This window comes from Periplaneta americana, chromosome 11, assembly GCF_040183065.1.
Source record: "Periplaneta americana isolate PAMFEO1 chromosome 11, P.americana_PAMFEO1_priV1, whole genome shotgun sequence".
NCBI classification, from domain to species: Eukaryota; Metazoa; Arthropoda; class Insecta; order Blattodea; family Blattidae; genus Periplaneta; species Periplaneta americana.
In genome coordinates, this window is record NC_091127.1 from 117564334 (window position 1) to 117591999 (window position 27666).

Genomic DNA, 27666 nt, shown 5'->3' on the forward strand with positions numbered 1-27666 from the left:
CCCGGGACCTTTGGTTAAACGTACCAACGCTCTCCCAACTGAGCTACCCGGGAACTCTACCCGACACCGATCCAAATGTGCACTCAAATGTTGGTTGCTTGACGGTTGTCAGCCCACTTTGAGGTCTGTGGATATAGAGGGAAAAATTGGATCGGTGTCGGGTAGAGTTCCCGGGTAGCTCAGTTGGGAGAGCGTTGGTACGTTTAACCAAAGGTCCCGGGTTCGATACCCGGTCCCGGAACAATTTTTCCCTCGAAATTATTCAAATTTCCTTATATTTGTACCATATAAAACTTCGGTCAATACGCCCTTTATCCATATAATGATTTGCTTAGGGGATTTAATGTAGATTTCAGATTTAAATTTCACACGGAATTGAAACAAAGATACATTTTATGACATTTATTATCTACTTCTAAAGTAATTTACATTATTTCAGATATACTGAGTAGAGTAGCGGTACGCAAAGCAAAATATCTGAATATAACAGAAAAAGAAAATCTCCAATTTGTGTGAACATAAATAAATAAAATTTATATTTGTATAATCCTGATAACAATAAGCCCAAAAATCTGAATATTGTAACAAATCTCTTTATAGAACATAAGTTAAAATATTTCCGTCTGAATCTATGAGTTTCATAAGTTTGTTTACTCTTAAAGCAAGGACAATAATGAACATAAAAAGTAGTCAAAGGAAACAACTGGACTGACTAAATTGAATTATATATATATTTGCTTAGTCTCTACCAAGAGAAAACACACACAGTACAGTATGCGTAACGCGCAGCACTAGCTCTACTTGTAGACTGACTAAATCGCGCACGCACGCACGCACGCAGCCCTGTCCTGCAGGTATGTACAGTACAATCAAAACAAAATTTCGCTACTATAATTAGCGAATTATTCACTACATTTTAAACTGTTTTCCCAAAGAAGGGCGCATAGGTCTATCTGCCTTTCTTCCGGCAAACTCCTCAATTATATAGTGCATATGCTGGAAAGTGATTAAATAGTATTATTGACGATATATATTAGAAATGTAACAGAGTTGTGGTTACTGTTCATAGCGATAAATAATAAATACACATCCAATTTGATTTTCAACAATACATTCTTGTTCATACAAGTCGTAGTTAAATTTAAGCAGTTTCATAGTACAACTCCGTGATACCGGCATTATAATGTAACTATCCGGCTGCACACTTTTCTTTTACTCTCTCCACGACCGACAATCCGATAACAAAACAATATCCGACTTCCACAAAGTGTTCAAGAGCAAACATCAGAAAAGATTTACCAACAAGTGTTTTAAAAACAAATTTCACTGTAAAATGAAAATGAAAAAAGAAATGAAAGAGAGAGAGAGAGAGAGAGAGAGAAAGTGCGCGCACCCCCTGGAAATTGCCACCTTAGGCAACTGCCTAGGTTGCCTAGGCCTAAATCCGGCACTTTTCATTCCTTATTCGATTCAGGCTTGTACATCTTTTGTTCTGCTTTGAAAACCATTTCAGCACTCTGTACTCTATTCTAAATTCTCTTACACTGAACCCATGTTTCTGAGCCACAGAGAAACGTAGGTAAGCCTACCGCCATTGCTTTTCTAAACTCTATTCTTGTGTCTTTCATTGTTTTACTCTTCAAAGTTCTATGGATGGTGCCACACACCATTTGAAATTTGGATACTTTTTTTATTTACATCGTCTTCTATTTCATTTTGTATATTAGTACGGTTCGGATAAAGTAGCTATATCAGGATAGGCTGTCTAGCTGTATCGGATAGGGCCTTGACTTGTTTCAGACTAAGTAACACTACTCCCTTCCACTACCTAAAACTCTGTCTGCTGCGAAGAGCGCTTCCCTCTCCCTAGCTAAAACATCAGTGAATGGATAGTAGAGCCGATATACGTCATCACTAGGGAGCGGATTTTTATGTGCTAAAAAATTTAAATATATTTATTTTTTATGTGCTAAAAAGTACGAAAATATTTGCTAAAAAAATATTTGTTTTAAATATGACAAAAATACCTTACTTAGCTTGGAAAAAAAAAATGTTACTAGGTACTCACCAACCACACTTGAGTGCTAGTAGTTGGCCGAGAATTGCAGTGAACAACAAAGGTCATCTCCAAATTCTCCATCACATATGCATACCGATTATCTCTGAACAACGACTTATATTGTGAAAACGATCTTTCCGCATCACAGGATGTCAGACGTGCATATTTAAAGAGAGGAATGTCGCAAACACAAACACCGTCAATTTCACCTACAGGCACACCCTCCAATACTTGAGCAACTTTACACATTTTTTTATATCCACTGTTTTTCCCAAACACATTCTGGAATTTGTCCCTTAGTAATTGTGCTTCTCAACCTGGTAGCGAGTCTAGTTTAATTTCCACAGCACGCACCTCCCTGTTTCAGACAACAGGTTTTTGGATGTTTCGAGTTTTTTTTATGGTGTCACACAAAAAGCTTAAATTTGCTAATAGGAAAGCCATATCGTTTTTTAAATAACCATCTTTCAGTATATCTTGAAGGATATCGATTGACCAAGCCCGATAACAGGGAATCACAACAAGACATACTTACTTCATGGACATGAGCGAGAGGCGAGAGATTTGTTTAAATTAAAATTCATACCCGAGCTCTTATCTGTAGTGTTTCACAAACAAAGCGTGGAATGAAATCATCTTCAGCAACAATAAACATTCCTAATTATGTGTTGCGAGATCTCTCCTCCTTGTCCACGTTAATTTATTCCCTAATAATAACATTGATATGCTGCCTAGCAGTTCTCAGAACTTGCGGCGATACTATTACAAAAATGGATCACGGATACACCACACAGCGCTTAGAAACACGAAGCAACCAAGATTCTTAAAAAGATAACGTACTTCTGAGTGACATAATTGATTTAGTTTTAAAATGTTTAAAAGTTCCTTTAAAAAAATTATTTAATTAAAAAAACTCCAAGATTTATGTGTTTATAATAGATTTCCTGAAAATATGTATTTAGGCCTACATAATTTTTTTGTGAAAATATGTGTCTTTATGTGAAATAAAATTCGGGTTTTAAACTTGAAACATTATGTTCGGAATTTTTAACTTTGTTAATTGTGTTTTATCACACGCAAAAATAATATTTAATTACATAGAAATCCGCTCCTTAGTCATCACTACTGTCGGGCGACAAGACCAAGGATGCCTATCCTGACACAGCTACTTCATTCGAACCTTTACGCATTAGTATCACAACCAAGATTATTAAAATTTTAACTTGCTCTGTTTTCCTTCCAATAATATTTTAGAACATTTTATCGATTTTTCTCCAGGATGCTGGTATTTTAATCTTATCTAGTGAAATTTAAAAATTATAAAATTTACACGGTGATTTAAACTACTGTATGTAGCTACAGATCTGAACGATTAGGCCTATTATATTGTCAGCGTATAATAAAACGTTTAAACTGGTTTTCTGGTTTAAATTTATTCGTACATTCTCCAGTCTCTTCCACTTTTGAATAGTATTATTAATAGATGTGTTAAAAAGAGTAGTCAACGCAGTACATCTTCATCTAACACCTATCTTTAAAAAAACATTTCTTCAGTTTTTAATATCTCAGTGGTTATTATTATTTTGGAGTTGCGATATAGACATTGTATTGCATTAATTATACGCTTTTGATAACCTTCATCTTCCAGAATTTTCCATAACATATTCCCATTTATCTTGTAGAACGCTTTTTGAAAATCAATGAAGACGACAAGGGTTTGAAGATTGAATTTTAATTTATTGTATTCTTTTTTCAAATAGTTGTACCAGTAATTATAATTTTATTACTTATTATTAGACTATTATAATTAATCTCCTTGTCATTACGGTGTATGTATTGAAAGACATTGAACTCAATCCTGCCGAAGCAAATATTTTTTCCATATTTTCTTTCTGTTAGTCCTCAAATTATTCTTTTAATTTCTGTCCTTTTTACTTGTATTGAAAGTTGTCCTGGCTTCTTCTTCGCGTTTCGTTCATTTCTAAAGATAATTTGGTAATCGGTTCTTCTTATATTTTTGTAACAAACGGTAGGACCTTGCATTTTGTTATTTTTTGCAATAACATTCATTCTTTTCGGGTTCTGTCACTTGTTTGAAATCCTTCTACTAATCTCGAAATTTAATAGGTTTGAACTCTGTCTCAGTGTTATGATCCAAATTGGGATGAATTAATTTTCATAAAACAATACTTTTTTCTCTTCGAATGATCCGATTTAGAGGCGACACCAGTAGCTATTGCCCATCAGAAGTTAACCTATAGTCAATCCTTTACTCTACACAATTATTGAATGTGCGGCTAAAACTTCGTCAGAACATTTCCAATTCAAAGTTTTATTAATAAGGCCATCAAACTTATCCAATTATATTGCAATAACATAACTGTTTTATTTTAACATGTTGATGAACGTTTTCGGTTCAAAGAACCATCATCAGATATCCAATTAACCTACAGAATCTTATGAACAAAGTGTTATAAACAATCTATGAAACCATAGGTTTTATGAAATAGATTCGGATGCATAATAAATATGATGATACATATAGATTCATACGTAAGTTAAATGGATAAAATTTATAATATTACAATAAAACAGTAAAAATTGTATATACAAGAATAGAAAAGTTGAAAAGTAAACGATCAGTCCAGTTTTATGAGTATAAGATTAAGCTATATAAATAACATAAGCACCATTCCATGTGATTGTGTAACAGGATTAACATGAAGTCTGCATTTACAAATGTCAGATCAATATGCTGATGCAAATTGGCAGAGTAGTGAAGAGAGGTGAATATGTAGCTTCATGGTAGTAAAAATGTACGTAACGCTCGAAACATGTGCGGTCTTGTGATCTGAAAGTACGTAGAAATTCTTATTTACAATATTGCTTGCGCTCGTTTCATAAACAATCATACTTGCGTCTTAATTACTACCATTAGGTCTATAGGCTCGTTGCATACGACTTTTTATGCTCGACCATATTTCTAACTTGAAAGTATTCAAAATTATGATTATGTGCGAACTGACCTGAATTGTGAGATGTGCGCAGACGCGAAAGTATTGATTTTTTTCCGAGGCCGAACTTTATTGACCTTGACACAGAATAAGATGAACATTACTCTGGTATAACCTGAAATTGATTTAGAATTGAAAAACGAGATGACAAATTGAATTTATTTGAATATTATTTACAATTAACTCTAATTATTATAGTAACAGAACATAACCTTCTGCGACAGTATTGGATTTCCAGCCTCCGCGACTTTTCGCTAATCCTCTTTCGATTCCATATCCGAGAATAATCGATACTTGCGGTTTTATAACGGTAAAAAGCTGACTTGTCACTGGCTGAGGTTTTATAACGGTACAAAGCTGACTTGTCATTGGCTGAACACCTGTACTTTAATGAGTAGGTGTACTTTAATGACATGCATTAAAGGACTGCTACCAGGTGTATAATTACTACATTTCGGCATGGTCGAGCATAAACTATTATAATGATCGTCTGTTCCTTCTTTCATCTGCCACTGACACAGTTTTCGTTAATTTTATGTGGCAATTTCGGATCGTTTTGGGATCAAATGTAGCATATGACCCGTGAAAACCTCGCCATCATCGCTGCACGAGGACGGCTTATTTCCAGACTTCGAAACGGGAAGCTACAGACGTGGACAAATTATTAACAAAATGGACGATTTTTATGATAATTCTGTTTACAAAATTTGACTTTTCAATTTAGACTACATTTGACAATTTTGGATATTTCCATCGTTACAGTAGACAGAAATATGCAAAAATGTCAACTGTAGCTTAAAATGAAGAGTCAAGTTTTGTAAAAATATATAATAAAAGTCTTCAGTTTTGCTAATAATTTGTAAATTAGCAAAATTGTCAACTGCATTGAAGAGTCAAATTTTGTACAAATATAAAACAAAAATCTTCAGTTTTGCTAATAATTTCGAAATATTCAAAATGTCAACTGTAGTACAAATTGAAGAATCGAATTTTGTAAAAATATACAACAAAAACCTTCAGTTTTGCTAATAATTTGTAAATATGCAAAAATATCAACTGTAGTCCAAATTGAGGAGTTAAATTTTGAAAAATATACAATACAAATCTTCAATTTTGCTAATAATTTGGAAATACACAAAAATGTCAACTGTAGTCTAAATTGAAGAATCATATTTTGTAAAAATATATAATAAAAATCTTAAATTTTGCTAATAATTTGTCCACGTCTGTATGTGGGCGCGATCATGCAAAGACAACTTGCCCGCCATTTTGTCGCTACTGATGGTACTCTCACTGGCAGGAGGAAATTTTCTCAGTAACCCTGGAGTAACAGAAAAGAACAATTTAGCAAATCGGTCAATATTAAAAGGACACTTCAACCATTTAAAATCAGGGAGTGACTTCGCACCCATTCTGTAGTTCAGTTTATTGATCAGGTGACAATCAGACTGTTGAAACATCAGTAGTGTGATATGAAATAACCAGTGGTGTCATTCACTCAGTTCGCCAGAACCTCTTGTTAAATTTGCCGCGGTTAGTAGAATGGACTGTTAAATATCACTGTTCTACAAACAAAAATGAAATTCATTTTTCTGGGTATAACATTCTTGATTAACATGGAAATTTACCTCCTGAATTTAAATCTGTAATTAGTTCCTCTGTGTCACGCATAGTTTTCAAGTTATATGCAATTTCATTTTTTAAATAATTTTCGTTTCCACGCTATGTATTTATGTAGGCAAAATATGTAACTATTAATATTTTAGTCGCTTACAAAATTATTTACAAACATTTTATGCACTATAAAACAAAAAATAAATACAAGCCTTAATATAATAATGATATTATATGGAAAAACGTATTTAAGGTTAGAAAATATGAACAAAATACACTTTTCCGTAAGAATTTAAATATCTTATCTTTTTCTCCTGTGTTCAATTTTGCAGTCTCTAATAATGTTCCAGCAGTAGTCAGCAAGCATCGCAGGCATCCATTTCCCTTCAGGCCGCTTTTCCGTGGACATTATATCTTTATGGAACCTTTCACCATGTTCGTCGGAGACATCACTGCAGCTCTCAGGAAAATGATATAAGTTAGATGAGAATCTTGGAAATACACTTTTAAAGACATGTGACATCCTAGATCTCTATATGCATTTATCATTTGTTGAACCAATTGTTCGAAGTCGTTAACTCTTTTTCTTCCCAGAAAATTTTGCGTTACATTCTTGAAACAAGACCACGCTCTTCTTTCTTTTGGTGCAAGACAGTGTTCAAAATCTGAGTCCTTCTGAAGTTCTCTAATTTGGGGACCCACAAACACGCCCTCTTTTATTTTTGCTGCAGAAAAACGAGGAAACGTTTTTGAAAGGTACATAAATCCTCTTCCAGATGTGTCCATGGCCTTAACAAATTGTTTAATAAGGCCTAGCATGATTAGATTGTATTTTGAGGCATCTATAAAAGTCTCCACTCCTGTGTCTCGTATTTGAAGTTCAAAGTATTCATTAGGTCACAAACATCATTGCAGAATGTCATTATGAGTTGAATTGTGCATATGCAGAAACAATATATCATGTAAACAAACAATACTCACTTACTCTAACAAGAATTTCAGGTTAAACTCAAGATTTCTCTCTCTCTGTTAGAATCTGTCTATTTTACTTCTATGATTTAGGAGGTTCCTGTAAAAGAGAAATATGTAAAGTTTTTTTTACATATTTTATATACCACAGATGTCGGAATATTATGGTTAAAAATGAATATTTACTCACATGGTAAGGAATGTCTCCATCATCCAAATAATGCCAGTTTGACTCAATTTTAAATCCTGTGATAACGACTTGCTTATTAACATAAAACTTTACTAGCACCAGGAATGCCACAATTTGAAAATTAAAACCAATGAAGAACAAAATTAACTGTAGGCAACTGTTGTTAAGCAAAGTTCACCATCTTTATCACAAACTTAAAATGTAAGTTAAATGAGACGTATATTGTCGTATAACTAAAAAACTGTGCCTGATAGCGAATTTCTGTTTTCAGATTTGAATTTTCCATATAGGAATCCTTTGGAATCACATATTTTCATATAAGAAAAATGACCCTTGTAGAACAGTGTATTTTAAGTTAAAAAAATAACTTTTTACAGAAAGGAAGAACATTAATTTAACATAAAATTCTTGAGCTCTTTAATATTTCACTAAATGAGAATTTCTGTACATGCATGAACAGATATAGGGAGAGTCGGGTAGTATCGGACAGTGAGTTTCTTTCATCTACCACACGATGATAATAGCTAATTGACATGGTTACGTTTCTGTGATGTCGCATAGAGAAACGTAACCATGTCATTCAGGTACTACCATATGGTGGTAGATGAAAGAAACACACTGTCCGATACTACCCGATGTCCGATACTACCCGACTCTCCCCTAGGCCTACAGACAGACAGGCAGACGAAATGCCAGAAAGCACTTTTCCTTACAGGGATGTTCAAATCGTGTACTTTTGTAAACATGCAACACTTCGTATAACAGTAAATGAAACAAAATTTGTTCTTGAAATTTATATCAACACACTGAGTAGAAAGCAAAATAAAATAAGATTTTTAATTTGATACTATTTAATTTTGAAGTTAACTTCATAATTACTGTATCTACTGTACCCCAAACAGGAGAAAGTCTCAGGGGAATGAGACGCAGCGGGGTAATGCTGTGAATGAATGTTGATGTCATAAGGTCACACACGTGGGTACACGCATCTCCATTGGCTAACTCTCAAAGCACAAACGGTAACACTGATACACACATGCTCTTTCATTTCAAACGTTTATTATGTGATTAATATCCTTAACTGGATTAATTCTTGATTATCCGAAGACTTTCTTATTTCGTTTGTTCATGTGTATATTAGGAAAGTTTTTCATCATGTGAATCTTCAAGAAATTCAGTGTGTTTTCTAGTGACTTTATAGGCTTGTTGATTTTACATAGCAACAGTGCTTACAAACATTAATTCGTTTTATTTCGTTTTTGTGTAGTTTATTTACGCGTTTTAGTTTAATTTATCAGTGATGTCAACCAACATCCCTCTGTCTACTCCATTTGATTTTACTAACACTTCTTCTGTCACTTGTACTTTATGTGATAAATCTTTTACTCATCGAGGCATCAATACCCACATTTCGAGATGTCACACATCAGAAGATTCTTCGCTGAATATTACCCCAGCAGCAGCAGAAAATCCTTACGATATTTCTACACATATTAGTGCTACTAATCAACCTGATGATAATGATTCATCATTACGACAAAATAAAATTGGATGTATTTATTGCAAAAAGTTGTATGATAAAAGGGGTATTCATAAGCACATGAAAGTGGCTCATGGTATACGGTCAACTGCACTTAACATCTGTCCTCATTGTAATAAATTTTTCAAAGGTGTTAAGCAGCATATTGCTAAAGCTCATCCGGAAGAATTTCGTACTAATCTATGTTCTAGTTATAATTCTAATAATCAGAATGTTTCCCTTGATATACCGGAGATACCACTCCCTAATCTCGAGAGTGAGAATGTTTCAGACAAAAATGATGTTCATGGGTTTCAACAAAATTTGGATGAGTGGATTCAAATTTTTCAGAGTAATATGGACGAGGAAAACTTTCAAAAATATACGGAAGATTTCAAAGATTTTCTTGGTACTGCTCATCATTTTCTCCCAGGCCCCAAACACCCCGTCACGCGGTATTATCTAGCACGCAGATGTGGTGACTTCAAAAATAATAATAGACACTATACTGAAACCACAAATCCGCAAAGGAAATCCAAACGAGAAAAGCAAGTCAGACTAGAAAAATACAATTACCAGGTGACACAATTCCTATATTATAACCAAAGAAAGAAAGCAGTTCGTCGAATATTTGAACCAAAGAAATGTCCTTTAAGTATTCCGGTAAATGAGATTGAAACTACGTTTAATAATAAATTTAATAATGTAAACCACCATCACTTGGATAATTATCCGAACCATATTACTGAAGTTGACAAAGATGATATTAACAACAAATTTCTGGATACTGTTAGTAAGGAAGAAATTCTTAAAGCTATGCAAGGTATTTCGATTGACACTTCTGCAGGACCAGATAAAATATTGATGCGAACTATTAAATGTGAAAAAGTTGCAGTAATTTTAGCATTAATAGGAACTAAAATGTTATCACACAATTGGGTACCTAATTTTTTTCGGAAAGCTAGAACTGTTCTTATATATAAAGGTGGAGAAAAAAAGGACCCAAATAATTATCGACCTATAACCATTTGTTCAGTAATTCGAAGAGTTTTGGAGAGGTGTCTTTGTTCAAGAATGCAACAATACGTAGAATTTAATGAAAACCAACGAGGATTTGTATCTACTGCTGGTGCACAGATTAATGCCTCTATATTAAATTCAGTTCTTCGTAAGGCCAAAATCGAAAAAGAAGATGTCACCATCTTGTTTCTTGATGTGCATAAAGCTTATGATACTGTTGGACATCGGCATTTGGAATCTGTCATTCACAATTCTGCCCTTCCCCAAAAATTACAGGATTTAATTATAAATTTACAGTGTGGAAATGAAACCCAGATAGAGGTTGGAATCCATAAAACAAAACCCATACCGTTTAAACAAGGGGTTATGCAAGGCGCTCCTCTTTCCCCAATGCTTTTTAATCTCAGCATAGATCACATTTTTGATGAATTATCCGAGCCTAGTGTGGCTGAAGAATTTGGATATGACCTTGTATCGGATCTAAATAATGTAGTAACATTAGGATTTGCGGATGATATTGCACTTGTTGCTAAAAGTACAATTGCTGCATCTGAAATATTTACCATGACAAAACGGTCATTACAGCAGATCGGATTAAGTCTAAATGAATCTAAAACTCAAACCATCGTTATCGAGAAAGGAAAATTAAGTAGTACGACATTGAATCTTGGAGGATCAATTGTTAATAGTATTGATGGAGATGAACGAATCAAATACCTTGGGATTAATTTTTCTGATGAAATTAAGTTTGACATTGCCAAAGTAATCAATAATTTAAATAATAAGATCCAAGCTTTAACATCTACTTATCTTCTGAAACCAGAACAAAAACTCAATGTTTTAAATATGTATATTTGGCCTATACTTGTTTATCGTCTTCAAAATGCTCCCCTTCACCAGCTTTCTGACCGGTTTCTCGAAGATGTGGATAAGTTAATTAAAAGTTCGGTGAAGGAAATTTTATGTTTGCCAGGAGACACGCCCGACGCGATGTTGTACACCGAACGTAAATATAAGGGTCTCAGCCTTTTCAAAGCTCAATGGGAAGCATATTTACAGCATCTCAATATTTGCAACACATTATTGAGAACCTCGAATCCTCTTGTCGTTTCTACAAGGAACATAGCAGCAGAAAAGAAAGTATGTTCCAGGAAGTTAAAAATTCCACCTGAAGATCTGGATATAAGTAACATCAATGTCCATAAACTACGACAAAATCTTAGGAAACAAGAGTACGACAAATGGTGTGCGCTTCCACATAAAGGAAAAGGTGTTATTTTATTTCAAGAATATACTCCCGGAAATAAATGGATTTTTTCTAAGGAGGGTCTATCTTCCTCTGAATGGCGGGACGCAATTAAGATGAATGCTAACGTAGCACCAGTGAGAAGTCTTCATGGGAGATCCTTGGACGGTTTCCGTTGTAGATACTGCAACGAGATTGAAACCTTAGCACACGTCCTAGGATCCTGTCAGCATGGAGAACTCCTGAGAAATTCACGCCATCATAACATCCGAAAACTAATAGCACAAGCCCTTAGAAACAAATCCTTCGAGGTCCATGAAGAGGTGCACTGCGTTGCGTCTGAAGGCGGCGGAATTAGAAGAGCGGACATCGTGGCTCTAGACAAGACTAATAGTAAAGGCTTTATACTGGACCTAACTGTTAGATTTGAGATGAGCCAGACCCAACCATCCGAGGTCAACAAAGAAAAACAACAAATTTATGAGCCTACTATTCCGTATTTTCGACAAAAATATCAGATGGAAGGCACCTGGGAAGTACATGGTTTAATGATCGGAGCGAGGGGCACCATCCCACGATCAACTGTAAACACTATCAAAACATTTGGAATCCATGACATCATTCCAAAAATAATTACTTCAACCATTAAAGGGTCTGTGGCAATTCTGAAAAATCATTTATACGGAATATCATAATACCCCCCCCTTTTCTATTTGTTAGTGTGTGATTGTTACAAATATATGTACAAATTTATTATTTCTTAAACTTAAGCTCCTAGTTCACATTTAAATTTGGCTCATCTATCTTACTGTAATCATTACTATTCTTATATGTGTGTTATTCTGTGTTTTTGGCAACCCAGGATGCCTGGGCAGACTATTTCTTGAAATAAATTATATATATATATATAAATATATATATATATATATATATATATATATATATATATATATATACCCTAGTTACAAAATCACAGTTAATCCCTGGTCTTTTAATCTCTCCATACAGGAAATAACGTATGAGTAGAGCGCATGTTTTTTTAAACTGACGTTATAACGGTAATATTATCTGTCTACTTTGCTCCAAAAGATGACGCAATAGTAAGCACATTCCTTTTACGGTTAATCTCTTGATTGGAGAACAGTAAGTAAGCTGACAACATAAACACATTTTTAACCTTCCAGGAAGCATCCACCCTGGTCTCCAGCATCTGTGGAAGAAAGATTGTTCTCCCAAGTGTCGGTGGCGCCTGTTTGCAGAGAGCCTGACCCAGAAGAAGAAACTAGATGCATCCAGCCTCGAAAACCTGGACTTTGCTTACGTTGTCCCTGTGGCTGTCTTGTTCTACCTCAAGCAAGTAAGACTCTTCTTAACCATTTCCGCTCGAGTAATTCTATTTGAAATCATTAATATTTCTGTAATCTCTGACCCATATGATTTGCCTGATGATTCCATTTGGTAGCCTCAGAAGTAGTTTCGTTCTTTACTGATAGAGTGCAGTACCCGCCAGTTCCTTGGCCAGCTGTTATTAGGAAGAGGATTGCTTTGTTTTTTTGTTTCTCCATGTTGTGTCTATGAAAAAAAATCAGGTCAGAAAGGGTTAAGAATGTCTATATCCACATCATGCTGGCTTACATCAGGTTACACTTTACATTCATGGTTCTTTAATTGCTTCTTTGGAAACTGCAGAACACCAATTTATGAGCAACTTCACCTTGTAACTCAAGGTAGGGAGACATTTAGCTCAGCACCCGAAACAGATGGAATAAAGGTAGGCCTACTCGAGAAACTAGAAAATTTTCTTCAGAAGAGTTATAAAGGCTCCACAAGTAAAGAACCCTGGCCTCATACCACTTCTACACAGATGACAGTGATTAACAGGCCAGTTAGGGGAGGTAAACTTGCTAAAACTTTCAGCTGTTGCCACGTTTGCGCTTGGCTTGATTTTTTAAATGCATTTTCTTTTGCAACTGGTTGGATTCTTTCAAAAATGGAAAATTCACAACACAGTATTCTCGGCGATCTCCTGGCGGTATCTTTGTCCACAGTTTCACTAATTGGTGGAGCGTGTCAGCCAGATTTATGGCTTCCTGAACCCAACCCTGCAACGAAGGTTCTTTACTTGTGAAACCAAGAGTAATATTACCGATCTCAATGCAGCAGCGAACGTTTTCTTGGGTAGGTGTAACAAAAAGGGAAAATGTGAATTTTCAGTGCAAAGAATTCCAAAATTTAAAAAAAATTTCACGCACAAAATGTAAATTAACTCTCGGCGATTTGAATAAGTTACTGTATGTGTAGGCTATCCAGAGTGCAATAATTATGAAAAGTATATGTAGTTAAAATAAAAGAATCTTACTGTAAATGTAGGAACTGTCCACCGCTGTGGAGTAACGGTTAGACTTCTTGACCGTGAAACGAGCGGGCCCGGGTTCAAATCCTGGTTGGGACAAGTTAGCTGGTTGAGGTTTTTTCTGAGGTTTTCCCTCAACCACTCGAAGCAAGCAGAATTGCTGGGTGACTTTCGGGGTTGGACCTCGGACTTCATTCGCCTTCATTAGTGCCATGTCATTAATCATCTTAATAGTTTACAGATCGACTGGGAGGATATGGCGGATGTGGTTCCAGGATCTGCCTATAGGCGGCATCTGTCTGCAGGAGCTGCAAATTTGCAGCGAAGCCGCAGGAGCTTCAATCGAATTGCGGGTGATCGGTGGAGTGTAGCTCCCTTGGATAGATGCCGCCTTGGTAGGTCGTGGAATCGACGGCCGCATGTTCTTCTGATTAAGGATGCAGCAAATTTAGGCAGATGAATTGCGAACAGATGCCATCGTCTGAGGAGGTCACAGAATAACATCAGCCCGGGAGCATTCGGCACAGTTCGGAAATGTCCGCCGACAGGTTACATCAAACAAGTAAATAGAATCGTGGGTTACGATATCTTGCCGATTCGTTACTATTCTTTTGAAAGACGATTCGTTACGATTCTTTATTATTAATCGTTCGAATGAACGATTCGTTCACGAATCGACCCAACTCTAGACTCGGCAAACTTGAACCGAACATAGCGGCTGTAATGCACGTCTCTACTAGAGACCTGAGACCTGCCATGATAATCATCAAACCTCCCAGGATGAATGCGATATGCAATTCTAGTGAGCAGAAAATATTATTTTGCGTGATCCACTAGTATTGAAAATATATCATCATAATCATCATTATCATCATCATCATCATTAGGGGACGGATATTGATGAAAAGTCATCTTCTTATTTTTCAGATTATTATAATGCCTATTAATATAGACATCCTTTCTATGTTAATATCAACTTAAAAAAGTAATTTTTTATATTGCATTTTTTGCATTTTTTGACGTTTTTGAACTAATAGGTCATTTTTATATTTTTTTCGGCATTTTTTGGTCAATTTTTAATACTCTGAAGAACTTCTAGATAATTTGGAATGCATTTTACTTTCTTCTTTACCAATTGGTCTGTTAAATCATTTTCTAATCAAATAGGTCAGAAGTAATTACCTACCGAATAAGTGAATAACAGTGAAGTTTAAGTTTTATAGTTTGGAACAGACTCTAAAGTCCATCCCTCATTCCACTGAAGGCTTCACTTCACACAACGGAAGTAATATAAAATTCTTGACAGCAGCTTAGTTTAAGTGCAGACTTTGACCGCTACTGTTCTTTTATCGGTACGAGGGTGTCTTTAGAATTTATGTTTGGAAAGGGGGAAACTTTCACCATGTCCTAGACAGGACGTTGTGACCTCAACAAGGTTCGAAAGGGATGTATTTTTAACACAAAGATTGCAAGAATGCACGCTGCGCCCACAATTTATTTTGTCATTCACACTCCCTCATCTGGAAGATCTGGTAACAAAAGTGAAGCACGGAAGGAGAAGGAGACAGACAATGAAGGCACCCCTTATTGAAACACATTGTAAACCCTCATTAAAATCTATAGTTTTTCCTTGAAACGTTCATTTTTTGCATGTTCTTTTCCTTTATATTAGCCAAATTACAGGAAGTTGCCTCATCTCTCCGAGATTTGCAGGGCAGTCATTAAAATAAGGTGATTCATTTTTAAGAAGTTGTGGTGCGAGTACAGTAAATAATATTTAAATGTCATTTTCTTTTAATTTTATGTCCTTTTTCCATTAGTTTAAGGGCATTTTAATGATCATTTTAAGTAGATTTTTAGGTCATCAATATACGCCATGTCATTTTATGTCATTTTTTAATTAGTTTAAGGGCATTTTAATGATCATTTTAAGTCGATTTTTAGGTCATCAACATCAGCCCCCTAATCATCATCATCATCATCATCAACTTCATCATCATCGATTCGAAAGAATATCACTCCTTTCACTTGCAAATATCTGACTCTGATGGACACTTCTCTGTTGGCGCAGGAATGGCCCGAACAGCTGGGAAAGGTGGATGTAGAGGTGATCCTTGCAATGGCAGCCACAATCAAGTGTCTGGGAGGTAGTGTTCTATACTCCATGAGAGAGTATCCTTCTCCCGGGGTGGTTCACCTATCCACCATTTTCAACAGAGGAATGACGATTGTGTTTTTCTTGATGTCTGCCTGTGGCTTTGCACTCGACAAGGTGAGGCTGTACATCAGTATCAAAATATAAATCATATAAATACTAAGTTTCTTCTTGTAACGCATATCCTGCCTCTTTTTTTTCTCTTCTATAAAATCCTCTTTTCGCACCTATTCCTCTACTTTGCCTAATTAGTCGTACTTCTTTTCTCTTTTTTCTGGACTTCCCCTTTCTCTTTATTTAATTTAATGTTTTCTGCGTTTATTTACATGGTTATTCTAAAGCAAGTTTCCAGTTTGAAATAGCTGTATCTTCTATATACATTAACAGTTTGATTCCATATATATAGGTATACTATTATGGTTTAGAGCAGGCATGTTTAGCGCGGACATTTCTAGCCTATGTCACTGTTGCACCTCGTTTAAGGGGTTAGGTACAGCTTACAGCTGTTGGAAATATTCAACATTTTTTTCCTCCATTACTGTATCTTGTACAATAATGAAAATTGGTATGTGTAAAGCAGTGGCGTATACTGGTTTAAGGGTCTGGGCTACCACTGACCCTATTATTACATAAAATATATTTTTAAAACCCTATAATAAAATTCCTTACCTATTTATATGTGAATTCCAGACGTCTTGATTGGGACGAAAATACTTTGATGACTTCGTCATTGAAATTACAGTTGGGCCGCTTGCGAAGTTTCTGTAGAAATGACTTTTCAATTGACATCAGTGCCAAGCCGGATAAACGTTCTTGTGTATGAGTTGATCTACAGTAGGATTTTATTCTCTTCAACGCAGAAAATGTTCTTTCTACCGATGCTGACGTAGCTGGTATTGTCACAATTAATGTTGCCAATTTAAGGACTTCAGGAATAACTTGGTTCAGCTGGTTTTTATATATGGCAGATAATATTTCATGGATAGGTTTGTTCGAAAAATCAAAGACTTCTGCTGAATATATTACACTTAATTCATTTTTCAAACGTACTTGATCAAAGTGACTGTTATAGGACTGAAATAATTTGTTTAGTGCCTCATTCGGGAAGTTTTCTCTGTAAGCAGTAAATTTTTGAGAATCTGGAAGATGTGTGAACTGAAGCTTTCCATAATCAGAAAATCTGTCAGTAATTTCCATGTGCATATGATCTAGTATGCTGTAGTACAGCTGCCTGTATTTCAATTCATCATCTCCTTTTCTTCGCTTTAATGATGGTTCCATTGTATTGTCTGAAGAATTTTCATTTTCCATATTACTCCATATGGACGGAAACCCACTACGTCTGAACTGGGATATAGTATGTTTTAACTTTGATACCTCTTGCAAGCAGTATGCTATGTCTAGACTTTTTGTCTGAAGAATATTGTAGAGCACATCTGTATGTGCGAACACTCTAGCATAGACTTCAAGAAGAAATATATTCTGAAACTGTGTGAAAAAAATACAAATATCCTTGAGTCTGCACAATTACATCATCATCCCAGTTTTCTCCAGAGTCATTACAAATGATATTTTCAAAGAAAGCAGTCAGTTGTTCTCTGTATTCCTTTACTGTATTTACAAGCCGAGATGTAAAATTCCATCTAGTTGGTGCTACTTTTGGGAGTTCCTTTTTCATAAATTCCTTGAGTTTTTCTGATCTTTTAGGAGATGATGAGAAAAATGCAGCTAAACCCGAAAGTGTTTTGAAAAAATGCGGCATTCTGGAATGGATAAAGTAGTTTGTTGCAAAACTAAATTGAGAACATGGCTGTAACAATGGACAAAAAGTGCTTGAGGATACTTTTCTTGAACTTTTGTTTTTAAGCCATTAATATTTCCCGCCATAACTGAAGCACCATCGTATGTCTGTGCAATTAACTTATTGCCGACATTGTATTCTGCTATAACACCTTCCACATGCTGAAACAAAGCAGCAGCAGTTTTGCCCGAACTGACATTTGTGAATCCTATAAACCGTTCTTGAACATTGGCAGTACTGTCGACGTATCTTAAAACAGTGGACAATTGACTCTGATTAGAGCAGTCACTTGTTTCATCAACAACAATGGCCACAAAAGGTGCTTCTTCTATTTCAGATTTTATGTTCTTTATCATAACCCCACTTATAGCAAATATTAAGTCATTCTGAATTGCGGGAGAAGTACCACGGAATACTGTTGAACTCTCAAGATGATTGGCCAGTAAATGGTCAAATTCACTTAAGGAACTTAAATATTCAATATAATTTCCTCTACTGTCTGATTCCACACTCTCATTATGACCCCGAAAAGCCATTTCTTGTTTTCCTAGAAAGCAGACTGCGTTAATAAGACGCAGTAAAATCTCCCGATTTTTTTCACAAGAGCATTGTGTTGGTTGATGTGTAGAACTTTTTGCTTATCTAGCTGTAAATCAATTCTTGTCTTCCCAAAGTTTGCAAAGTTCATGCTACTACAAATATGAGCTTTTAATTTGTCGTGTTTTAGAACTGCCGCTCGAAGGGAGTTCATATTAGAAAACCCCTCTTTTGACCACACATTAGTTTCGCGGCTAAATAACAAACATAGCCAGCAAAATAGTTTAGACAGTTTAGAACTACCACACAACCAATTCCACTTACCATATGATGTTGAAGTGAAATGGCGTGTGTACTCACGCTGTTTTTCTTTTACGTCCATGGACAAATTTAACTCAGGAGTTGATCTTTCCATTTTCACAATTTCAACTTTCTCGTTGTATGTACGACGGTTAAAAGGCACTTTTAATAAACCTTCTATTACACAGTCATTTTCAACACAAACCTCTCCAGAAACTTGTTCTGCCATATTTTTCACAATATCACTTAATTGGGAAATTAAAAACTTAATAATTCACAATTAATATAACTGTTAGACACTCGAACAAATCACAAATTTAAAATACTGCACTGCAAGAATACAATCACATTAATGAGCTAGCGTACTAAGCATATTGTTGCTTCGCGCCTTCCAAGAAACCGATCACGAGAGCGGCAACTCACCCGCCTACAGTGCTCGATGGAAACAGGAGGGAGCGGGGGGACGGGGAGTTGTGCGACGTGAGCGGAACGGTCACAAGCTACCCTTCGCGGCAGCGGTTTCTCCAGTGATGCCGCCTTGACAACTTGTTTCTTTTCGAGAGCAGAGAGCGCATATAAATCTAACAATTACTTTAATTTTAATTACTGTGGTAAAACTAATACGGTAATACAAAATTATTACATTATGTTATATTATAAACTTTTTCTTTTGTAATTTCCTTCGGCTACCGCCGGTAACCCCGGTAGTCCGCAAAATACGCCCCTGGTGTAAAGCACTGTCCTTCTACTATAAGAAAAAAATTTTTTTTACATTTAAAAAAACTCATAAACTTGTTAACTTTTTTTTTCATGTTCTCTCTCTTTTATTTTATTGCTGAAACTCATGTTTACAATATCATGCATTTTCAACTATATTCCTTAATAAATAGGCCTAATATTTTTTTTTATTTTGTGTTAGAAAAAATGCTGATATTTGACAATTTTTTAATGAATTTATTTTTATCAAATAATCTATCAAAGGTAGAAAAGTGATCTTGTATCATCTTGTAGATATGACATGCATAAATACACACAAAAAATTTCATCACAGAATGTTGAATAGTTTTTAGGTATGTGGGAAAAGCTTCATCTTTGCACAGTGAAATGAATTTTGCAAGAAAAAAAAATTTTAAATCGTAAAAATATTTTTCTTATAGCAGAAGGACAGTGTTTTACACATACTAATTTTCATTATTGTACAATATACAGTAATGGAGGGGAAAAAATGTTGAATATTTCCAAAATTTTACTGCTGTCAGCTGTACCTAACCCCTTAAAGGCTAGAAATACCCGCGCTGAAGACGCCTACGTTCGTATTGACCTCGTTCAGTGCTATTACGAATGCAGTAGACAGTATCCCACTGCATTGAATTTAAAATTTTAATTAGTTTATATAACGATGCTCGCAAATGCCGAGGTTATATCAGCGTCGTCGGTGTGCCAGAATTTTATCTCTCAGGAGTTCTTTTACATTTACTAACATGAGTCTGTCGCATTTAAGCACACTTAAATGCCATGACCTGGGCCAGGATCGAACCCGCAACCTCGAGAATAGAAGGCCAGCGCTATGCCGTCTGCGCTACCCAACCTGACCCCGATGCATTGAGGAGATTTGGAATGTTACATGGATTCAGAAATGAATCTTGCTCTATAAAATCATTTCGTAAGCTGGTGACGAAATCTGAGGAAATTAATGGGGAGTTACCGATAAAAAAAAAAAAAGCGATCGGGTAGACCGAAATTAGTAGAAAACGAGATGAGTGCAGATCTAGTCTTAAAAGGAATCCAGGGTGTTCGTGAACATTCTTTATATATGCCCTAATATTTGAGCCTTTCAGTAAAAAAGTGGGCCATGTCCACTTTTGGTGCATTTCAAGATATGTACATCTTCTGGAAGCTGAAGAGCATATGTATCCGTAAAAAAAATGGATCATGTTCAGAAATGTGAATTTCCCTGCCATTTGCTGCCATGCTTGTGTACTTCTAAGAAGTAGAAACATTTTGTTTAGTAATATATTGGGCCATGTCCAACAGATGATTGAAATGGCAGATTCTGAAGTATGTTTCACTGATTTCAGTGATTCTGGAAGTGATAAGAGTAAGTATATATGCTATAATATAACGTATATTTGTGTATTTTTATTTTTTTTTAATGAAGCCATGGTAAAAATGAAACAAATATAGTTGCATTTTATGTATATTAAATGATTAATTTTAAAGTTATAATGTTCCAACATATGAGCCAAGTGAAAGCCACTCTGATGACTCTGCGTCTGCAATCGAAGAGAATCACAGCTCTGATGAAGATGGGGATGATTGTGATAGTATTGGTACCAGTGAATTAGGTAATTTTTATGAGACATACGGATGACATTATAATATTATTGAAATGTATAATACTAATGCTAGCGAAGTAATTATCTCTTTTTAATCTAATTGACTTTTTGTTTCATTATGGGCCTGTCAAATGGGAATGAGAATGACTCATAAGACACTGGTCCAGGTCGAAAACGGAAAAGACAACCAAGCAAGTGGCGTGGCTATGTCACTTGCTGAACGGGTGAAAGACGTTGCTGTTAACAGACGTAAGACTGTTGATGGACAACAGGTTAAATGGTTATACATTCAGTGTCTACGTATAGAGACCCAGTGTTGATGAAATTCAAGTACTCTTTAAGTGACTTAGAAACTTGGAAGATTGTGGACTTTCCAAGACGAAAGAAAGGTCGCCCTTCATCCATAAGTGGTGTTGGTCCAGTTATTTTATATCCAGAAGGAAGAGAACTCATCGAAGCTAAATTGAAGGATCTCAAGCAACTTCTTCCTTATATACCATCAGTGCATCACAGCTTTTTCCATAATCTTATATCCCAGGATGAAGATAATGAAGATGAGATTTTTATTTCTGAAGAGGAGCAGAAGGATGATGAATAGGGATCGGATTTTTATGTAATTACATATTATATTCCTTTCATCCTAACCGTATATAAATAACAAATCTTTGCGAATCTTGTAATTACTATTAATATATTAAAATTTGATACTACATATTTTTACATATTTACCCCACATTACATATTATGGCTTGGTATTACATAAATCCACATATTTAGGGGTTTTATTCATTTTTACTTCCCTGAAAGGGGGGGGGGAACTTCTGCTGGGAAAGTTTACAATTTGAAAAACACAGATTTAAAAAGCCTTTTCACCTACCAAAGAAAGGATATATTTCGGGACAAAACATAACGTCCTTAGTTCCAGGAAGTAATAGAGGCCCTCACCCCATACCGCTCACTGTAAATGAGTGAACAAAAGGCAACCTTTCTCATATAACTACCTTGTATTGTAAAAATCACTCAGAAAGTAGCGTTACCTTCATGTGGTGAAGTGGGACGAGGACGACATGATTTGTCTCTAATTATAATTGTTCTGCACATGTCTTAACAAGCCGTTCCCATGCAATTTGCAACCTTACCCACCCTCTTCCTAATTCTTCCAGGGAAAACCCGTGTCAAGTCTGACATGAGACTTTCAGGTTATTGCTTGGCCTCTTTATTTTAAATTTAGTAGACCTATGCGGAAATGGGATTTTCCGAGCAATTAGAAAGTATGGTTCTCGGCTGGAATAATCCTACCCTTCTGAATGAGACAGGAATGTCACTTTTCAAACAACAGTTTGTAAATGCCTACAGTTTGAGGTTTTAGTAGGTACTTGTTTCTTACAGGGAGCAGCTAAAATGCATGTGTCCCACATCTCCTCTTATTTTCTCCTAATCCAGTAAAGCGAAACAGAGCTTGCAGTACTGTTCTGTCATTCATTTCACTCAGTTCTCTAGTTTTAGTACTTACAGTGTAAAGTGTGAGTTTATTTACTGCTTTTAATTAACTAAAATGGCCCTTGTATCTTCAACCCTAACGACAAAAATAAAATCATGGCTTGCAATGAACGAAGCTTTCAATACAGATGGAAAAATAGTAATGTGTCAAGTGTGCGGTAAAAAACTCGGGTGCTCTATGAAATCACAACTGGAGAGTCTTACCTATCCTATAACTGTCAGATATTGATATTAAATATTTTCATGATTTTACATATTTTGGTACATATTCAGCTTATTTTTCTTACATAAATATGTACATATTTCACACCTTGATATTACATAAAAATCCGGTCCGTAATGATGAAACAAATACCTAAAGTGTTCAGTGCAAAGGAAATATGATTTAGTTAGTGTTGTGCTATGTTACGTCATGAAAGTTGTATGCTGTGAACATGGACATGAATAAAATGGACATGGACCAATGTTCTCCTGAAGTTTTGCAATTTGGCAATTAGAAGAACAGTAATTTTGTACCGCTACGACCAATCAAAAGCATTTTTATTTACAATTACATTTTTCTTATGTTACTGACGCTCTTTTGTAACTAATAAAGTATTTATAGTGTGTATGCTATTTTATAATGTATGACATAAAACAATTTATGTAAACAAATGCAGTTTTCTCGAAATGTGACATTATGGACATGGCCCACTATTTTACTGAAGGGCTCATTTTTAGTGCTAATAAAAGTTACAGAGCGCTTGAAGATGAGTTATTCAACAGTATGGCGAATTCTAAGAAGACAGCTTCGGCTCTATCCCAGTAACATTAAAATGCGTTTTGGGCTCAAAGAACAAGATAAGCAGATTAGTGTCGCTTTCCAAATGTTAGTGAGCGAGGCTAGCCCCTAAATCTGTGTAAAAATTATTGTTTGTATTCTTAACCAAAATTATTTAATAAGTGGATTTAATGACGTTGCGTCAATGACTTAACATGTTATACATAAGATATAAAACCTTTATTTTACATATGAAGAGTCCACTCCAAGAATGATGGATGTCATTTGGAATACATTTTGCAGGAGAAGCAATTGAAAGTTTGAAATGCTTAGCGCTCAAAGCTTAACTGTGATTTTCCGATCATTACTGGACAATGGCTATCAGTGTTAATGCTATATAACTCTCTATGTACATTTTATATGTCTTAAGCTATGCATTGACAGTCTTGGTTCATTTTCGACAAGAAAGTGACATCCATCATTCTTACAGTGGACTCTTCATATTTAATTGTTCGTATAAACGCTATCCTCGCTTTTACTTGCGACATATCGAATATCATTTTTTACATTCGTAATATAATAACCTCTGTAATTGCATATAATTAATATCAATAAAGTTAAAAGCTTAAAAATAAATATACAGAATTTGATATAAAATTACAAGTCTTCATTACACAGGGTGATTCAAAACCTCTGCGACAAACTCTGAGGAGTGATAGATCTAACACTAAGGAACTCTTTTTGTTAAGCACGCGGTCTTCCACCAATGCGCCGGGGACGAAGAGACCCATCGTCTCGAAGGCGCTGATAAAGTCGAGCAAACATTGTGTGGTGAGGGTGACTTCTGTTTTGAAATTGTTGGTAGATGTGGAGAGCTCTTCTTCCAATTCCGCCAGCCTCCCCATAACACATAACCATGTCGAGTAACTCGGGAAAAGTGTAGACATCCAATCTCAATTGATGATTAGACTGAACTGAAAGGAAAAGGTATTGAAAATTAAACGTAAACGAACAACATCAACCCTTCTCGCATCTTACAAACATCTCAACAAATGAACAGGGATCCACACATTCGCAGACATTGACATACGCCCGCGCAAAAACATTTTCAAGGTAACTTCGAAACGACGCGTCAAAAGACATAGGCTGTTTAACAAAAAAGGGTTCCTTCTTGTTAGATCTGTCACCCTTCAGAGTTTGTCGCAGAGGTTTTGAATCATCCTGTATAAATCTAATTAAAATATGCTTGTAAATAATATCGATGTTAATAACTTTAACATAAATGAACGTGTGTGAGTCAGTATAAATTTATCGATGTTATAATATTTTGCTCACATACATCAACATACTATACAGTGAATTCCATTTATGACATAATAGTCAAACATGAGTTGTAAACAAGTCTTCATATTTTTTGGACTCTGTATTCGATACATACACATATACAGTGATATCACTTTCAATTTCAATGAGATTCATCATCTTTGTTTTGATGAAAGTCATAGACGAGAAACTTATTTTGCATAAATATAAGATTGCAATAAATATTTTAAGAGCTACTTTTGTATGCTCGAGATATCCATGCATTCTTTTGATTCATACAGAAAACTTTGTTTCAACATCCCATATATATTATTGGCTAAGACCACACCGTACACGAGCCTGGCTCTTACGGAAGTGGCTAGAAACATTTTTGTTTTATAAATTTAATTTGTACTCACTAGCTAGCAAGTTAAATAAATTAAATTAAATTAAATATTTTTTAAGTTCAACCAGTTGAACACAACTGTCTAAAAATAGATTTAATATTCATCTGTGACAGTCGTATTGTTTTGAGTCTTTTCCAGAAAATACTCAAAAAGCTGCTATTTAGAATTGTGCAAACTTAACAGCATATTCGTAAAAACAAACTCAGTATTTGTCGTATCATACGCGTACATAGCTAAATTTTCCACGAGTTCTTTAGTACACTGGAATGCATCACATTTCATTTTGTCAAGTGATAGGGATCAGAAATGAAATTTATTTATTTGATTTTATACCTAGTTCTTATAACGCTAACATGTTGGTCTTGCAAACTATTACCTAACCAAGCTCGGAATATGATGGACTGGCGACGCTACTATAGCGAGCACAGTGATGTTTTATTACTCCGCTAGATGGATGACTGATATGTTTTGTACCATAGCAGTGTTATACCACAGTCTAGTATATACAGTCACGAAGCTTGAGTTGTGAGGATGCTAGGAACAATAGACTGTGCCGGTACTATTTCGCATTGTCTGTAATGAGGCGATATTAGCGATCCTAGTGGTTAGCAACTATCTATGGATGCATATTTACTACGTATTGAGCTTCGTGACTGTATATACTAGACAGTGGTTATACACTGCTCTGTTTTGTACCTCTGTTTTGTACTGATTCTCTGTGAAGCCGTGAATTCTGTCATGTTGCACGGCAAAAAGAATATCATCACGTAACATTACCGTACAACCGATGATGATGTCGCGGACTATTAAGACATCATTAGAGGCAATGTTACAATCCCTTAAATAATAGGCCTACAAGTTTGTTGCTGAAATTTCTATAACCAACAGCCGTTTTTAGGAATTAAATCAGTCTATTTTTTTACCGAGCGAAGTGGCTGATACGGTAACTTTTGAGACTCGGATTCGGGAGGTCCGTGGTTCAAACTCCTTTGCTAGCCTTTCTGATTGGGTTTCTTCATGCTAGTTAAAAATTGAAAAAAAAAAAAATTATGAAGTAATTATGGAATTTACAACACATTTTCAGTGTCAGAATACTAGCACGTTGCGTCATATACGGTTATGACATGAGAAACTGATGCGTTTACATTTTCCTTACGCATTCGTCACAACAATTGTTACAAATCACACCACTCTTGTAAATTCTTGAAGACTGAATATTAGGATGCATAATTAACCTGTAAAGAATCAAGTTCCAAAAGTCATATAATTTGTAACAATTTTTGTGATAAGTTCGTAAGAATGATGTAATTTTTAATTACAAATTGAAAAACAAAATCCCTTCAAAGCAATTATGAACACATTTTTAGCTTCAGAACACTAGACAATTAAAGAAATGATACTCCTGAATAGTTCATTCTCTATTTGTAATATTCTTTTACCCTTAAAACTAAAGAAAAAAAGGTATTCTACTAACAACTTCAAATTAGTGTAACTCTGAAAATATTGCGATTAGGACACATGCTTATATGACTTTTTTGCTCGGAATGTTTTCGGAAATAAGCTCCGTAAGTGACAGTAAATCCTCGTGAATCACCCTGCATATGCACTTATACGTAAGTTTATAATCCGGTAACCGCCCCTTGCGTACGTACCTGTATTCCTGAATGTAAACACGCGTACAATCGCTCAAGCAAAACAGAACTAACAAGATTTCAGACTTACAACCCGTTTCAGCTCACGTTACCCGCGGCGTCTTCGTGAACCATCCGTTACGTCATACACTATACAGTCGCGAGAGAATATTAGTCTATCAGTCTAGACTAGAGCAGCGTGAGGGACGTGTCTACAATCCGTTGGAGCATTTTAATACTGCATTAGCGAATTATTTAGTTGTATTATCATTGAATATACTGTGCATTGAATCGAACGGTACGTATTTATACTCCACTGAAGCATTTTAATACTGCATTAGTGATTCATTTAGTTGTAATATCTTTTAATATGCTCTGTATTGAATGAAACGTTTCGTGTTAAATGCCGTTGACGCATTCTAATACTGCATTAGTGATTTATTTAGTTGTAGTATCACTGAATACACTGTGCATTCAATCGAGTTCAGTTTAGGTTTTATATAACCGAAACCATAAGATAGCCTAATGTACTGTGTGGAATTTTCAGGGAAGGATTGAAATTGTGACAAAATATGGAAACTCCTTCAAAGAAGAAACCATCCCCGAAAGTGTGCAATTCTCAAAGCAGGAAGATAATTTATAACGTATTGAAATTTTGTAGAGAGGAAAAAAGGGCAGATCTCATTCTACCTTCAGCAAAAGAAGTAGAAAGGGCACCAAAAGCCGTTGGGGTAAGCGAAAAAACAATAAAAACAATTGGGAAAGAGTGTGAAAGAGCAGGAAAACTAGGAATTCAAATATTAACTCCCGGTAAAAACTCAAGACGCACAAAAGTAGTAGAGCTAGATGACTTTGACAGGTACTACAGACGTCAAGGAGTCCTGTTATACTATGATCACTTCCATTCTACTGTTGCATGGTATGCGAGAACCTACATACTGTCTACAACATTG

General features: G+C 35.4%; 1 protein-coding gene across 2 annotated transcripts in view; it reads left to right on the forward strand.

The window, feature by feature from the left end:
- Positions 1–27666, forward strand: part of LOC138709266 (constitutive coactivator of peroxisome proliferator-activated receptor gamma-like) — a 56365-nt gene that overhangs the window by 24000 nt on the left and 4699 nt on the right. The window contains exons 4-5 of one of the 2 annotated variants that reach the window (XM_069839925.1): positions 12816–12988; positions 16056–16256. In XM_069839925.1, the coding sequence (XP_069696026.1) occupies positions 12816–12988; positions 16056–16256 (374 nt within the window). The remainder of the gene's footprint in view (positions 1–12815; positions 12989–16055; positions 16257–27666) is intronic. The other variant, XM_069839926.1, reaches the window with a different exon arrangement.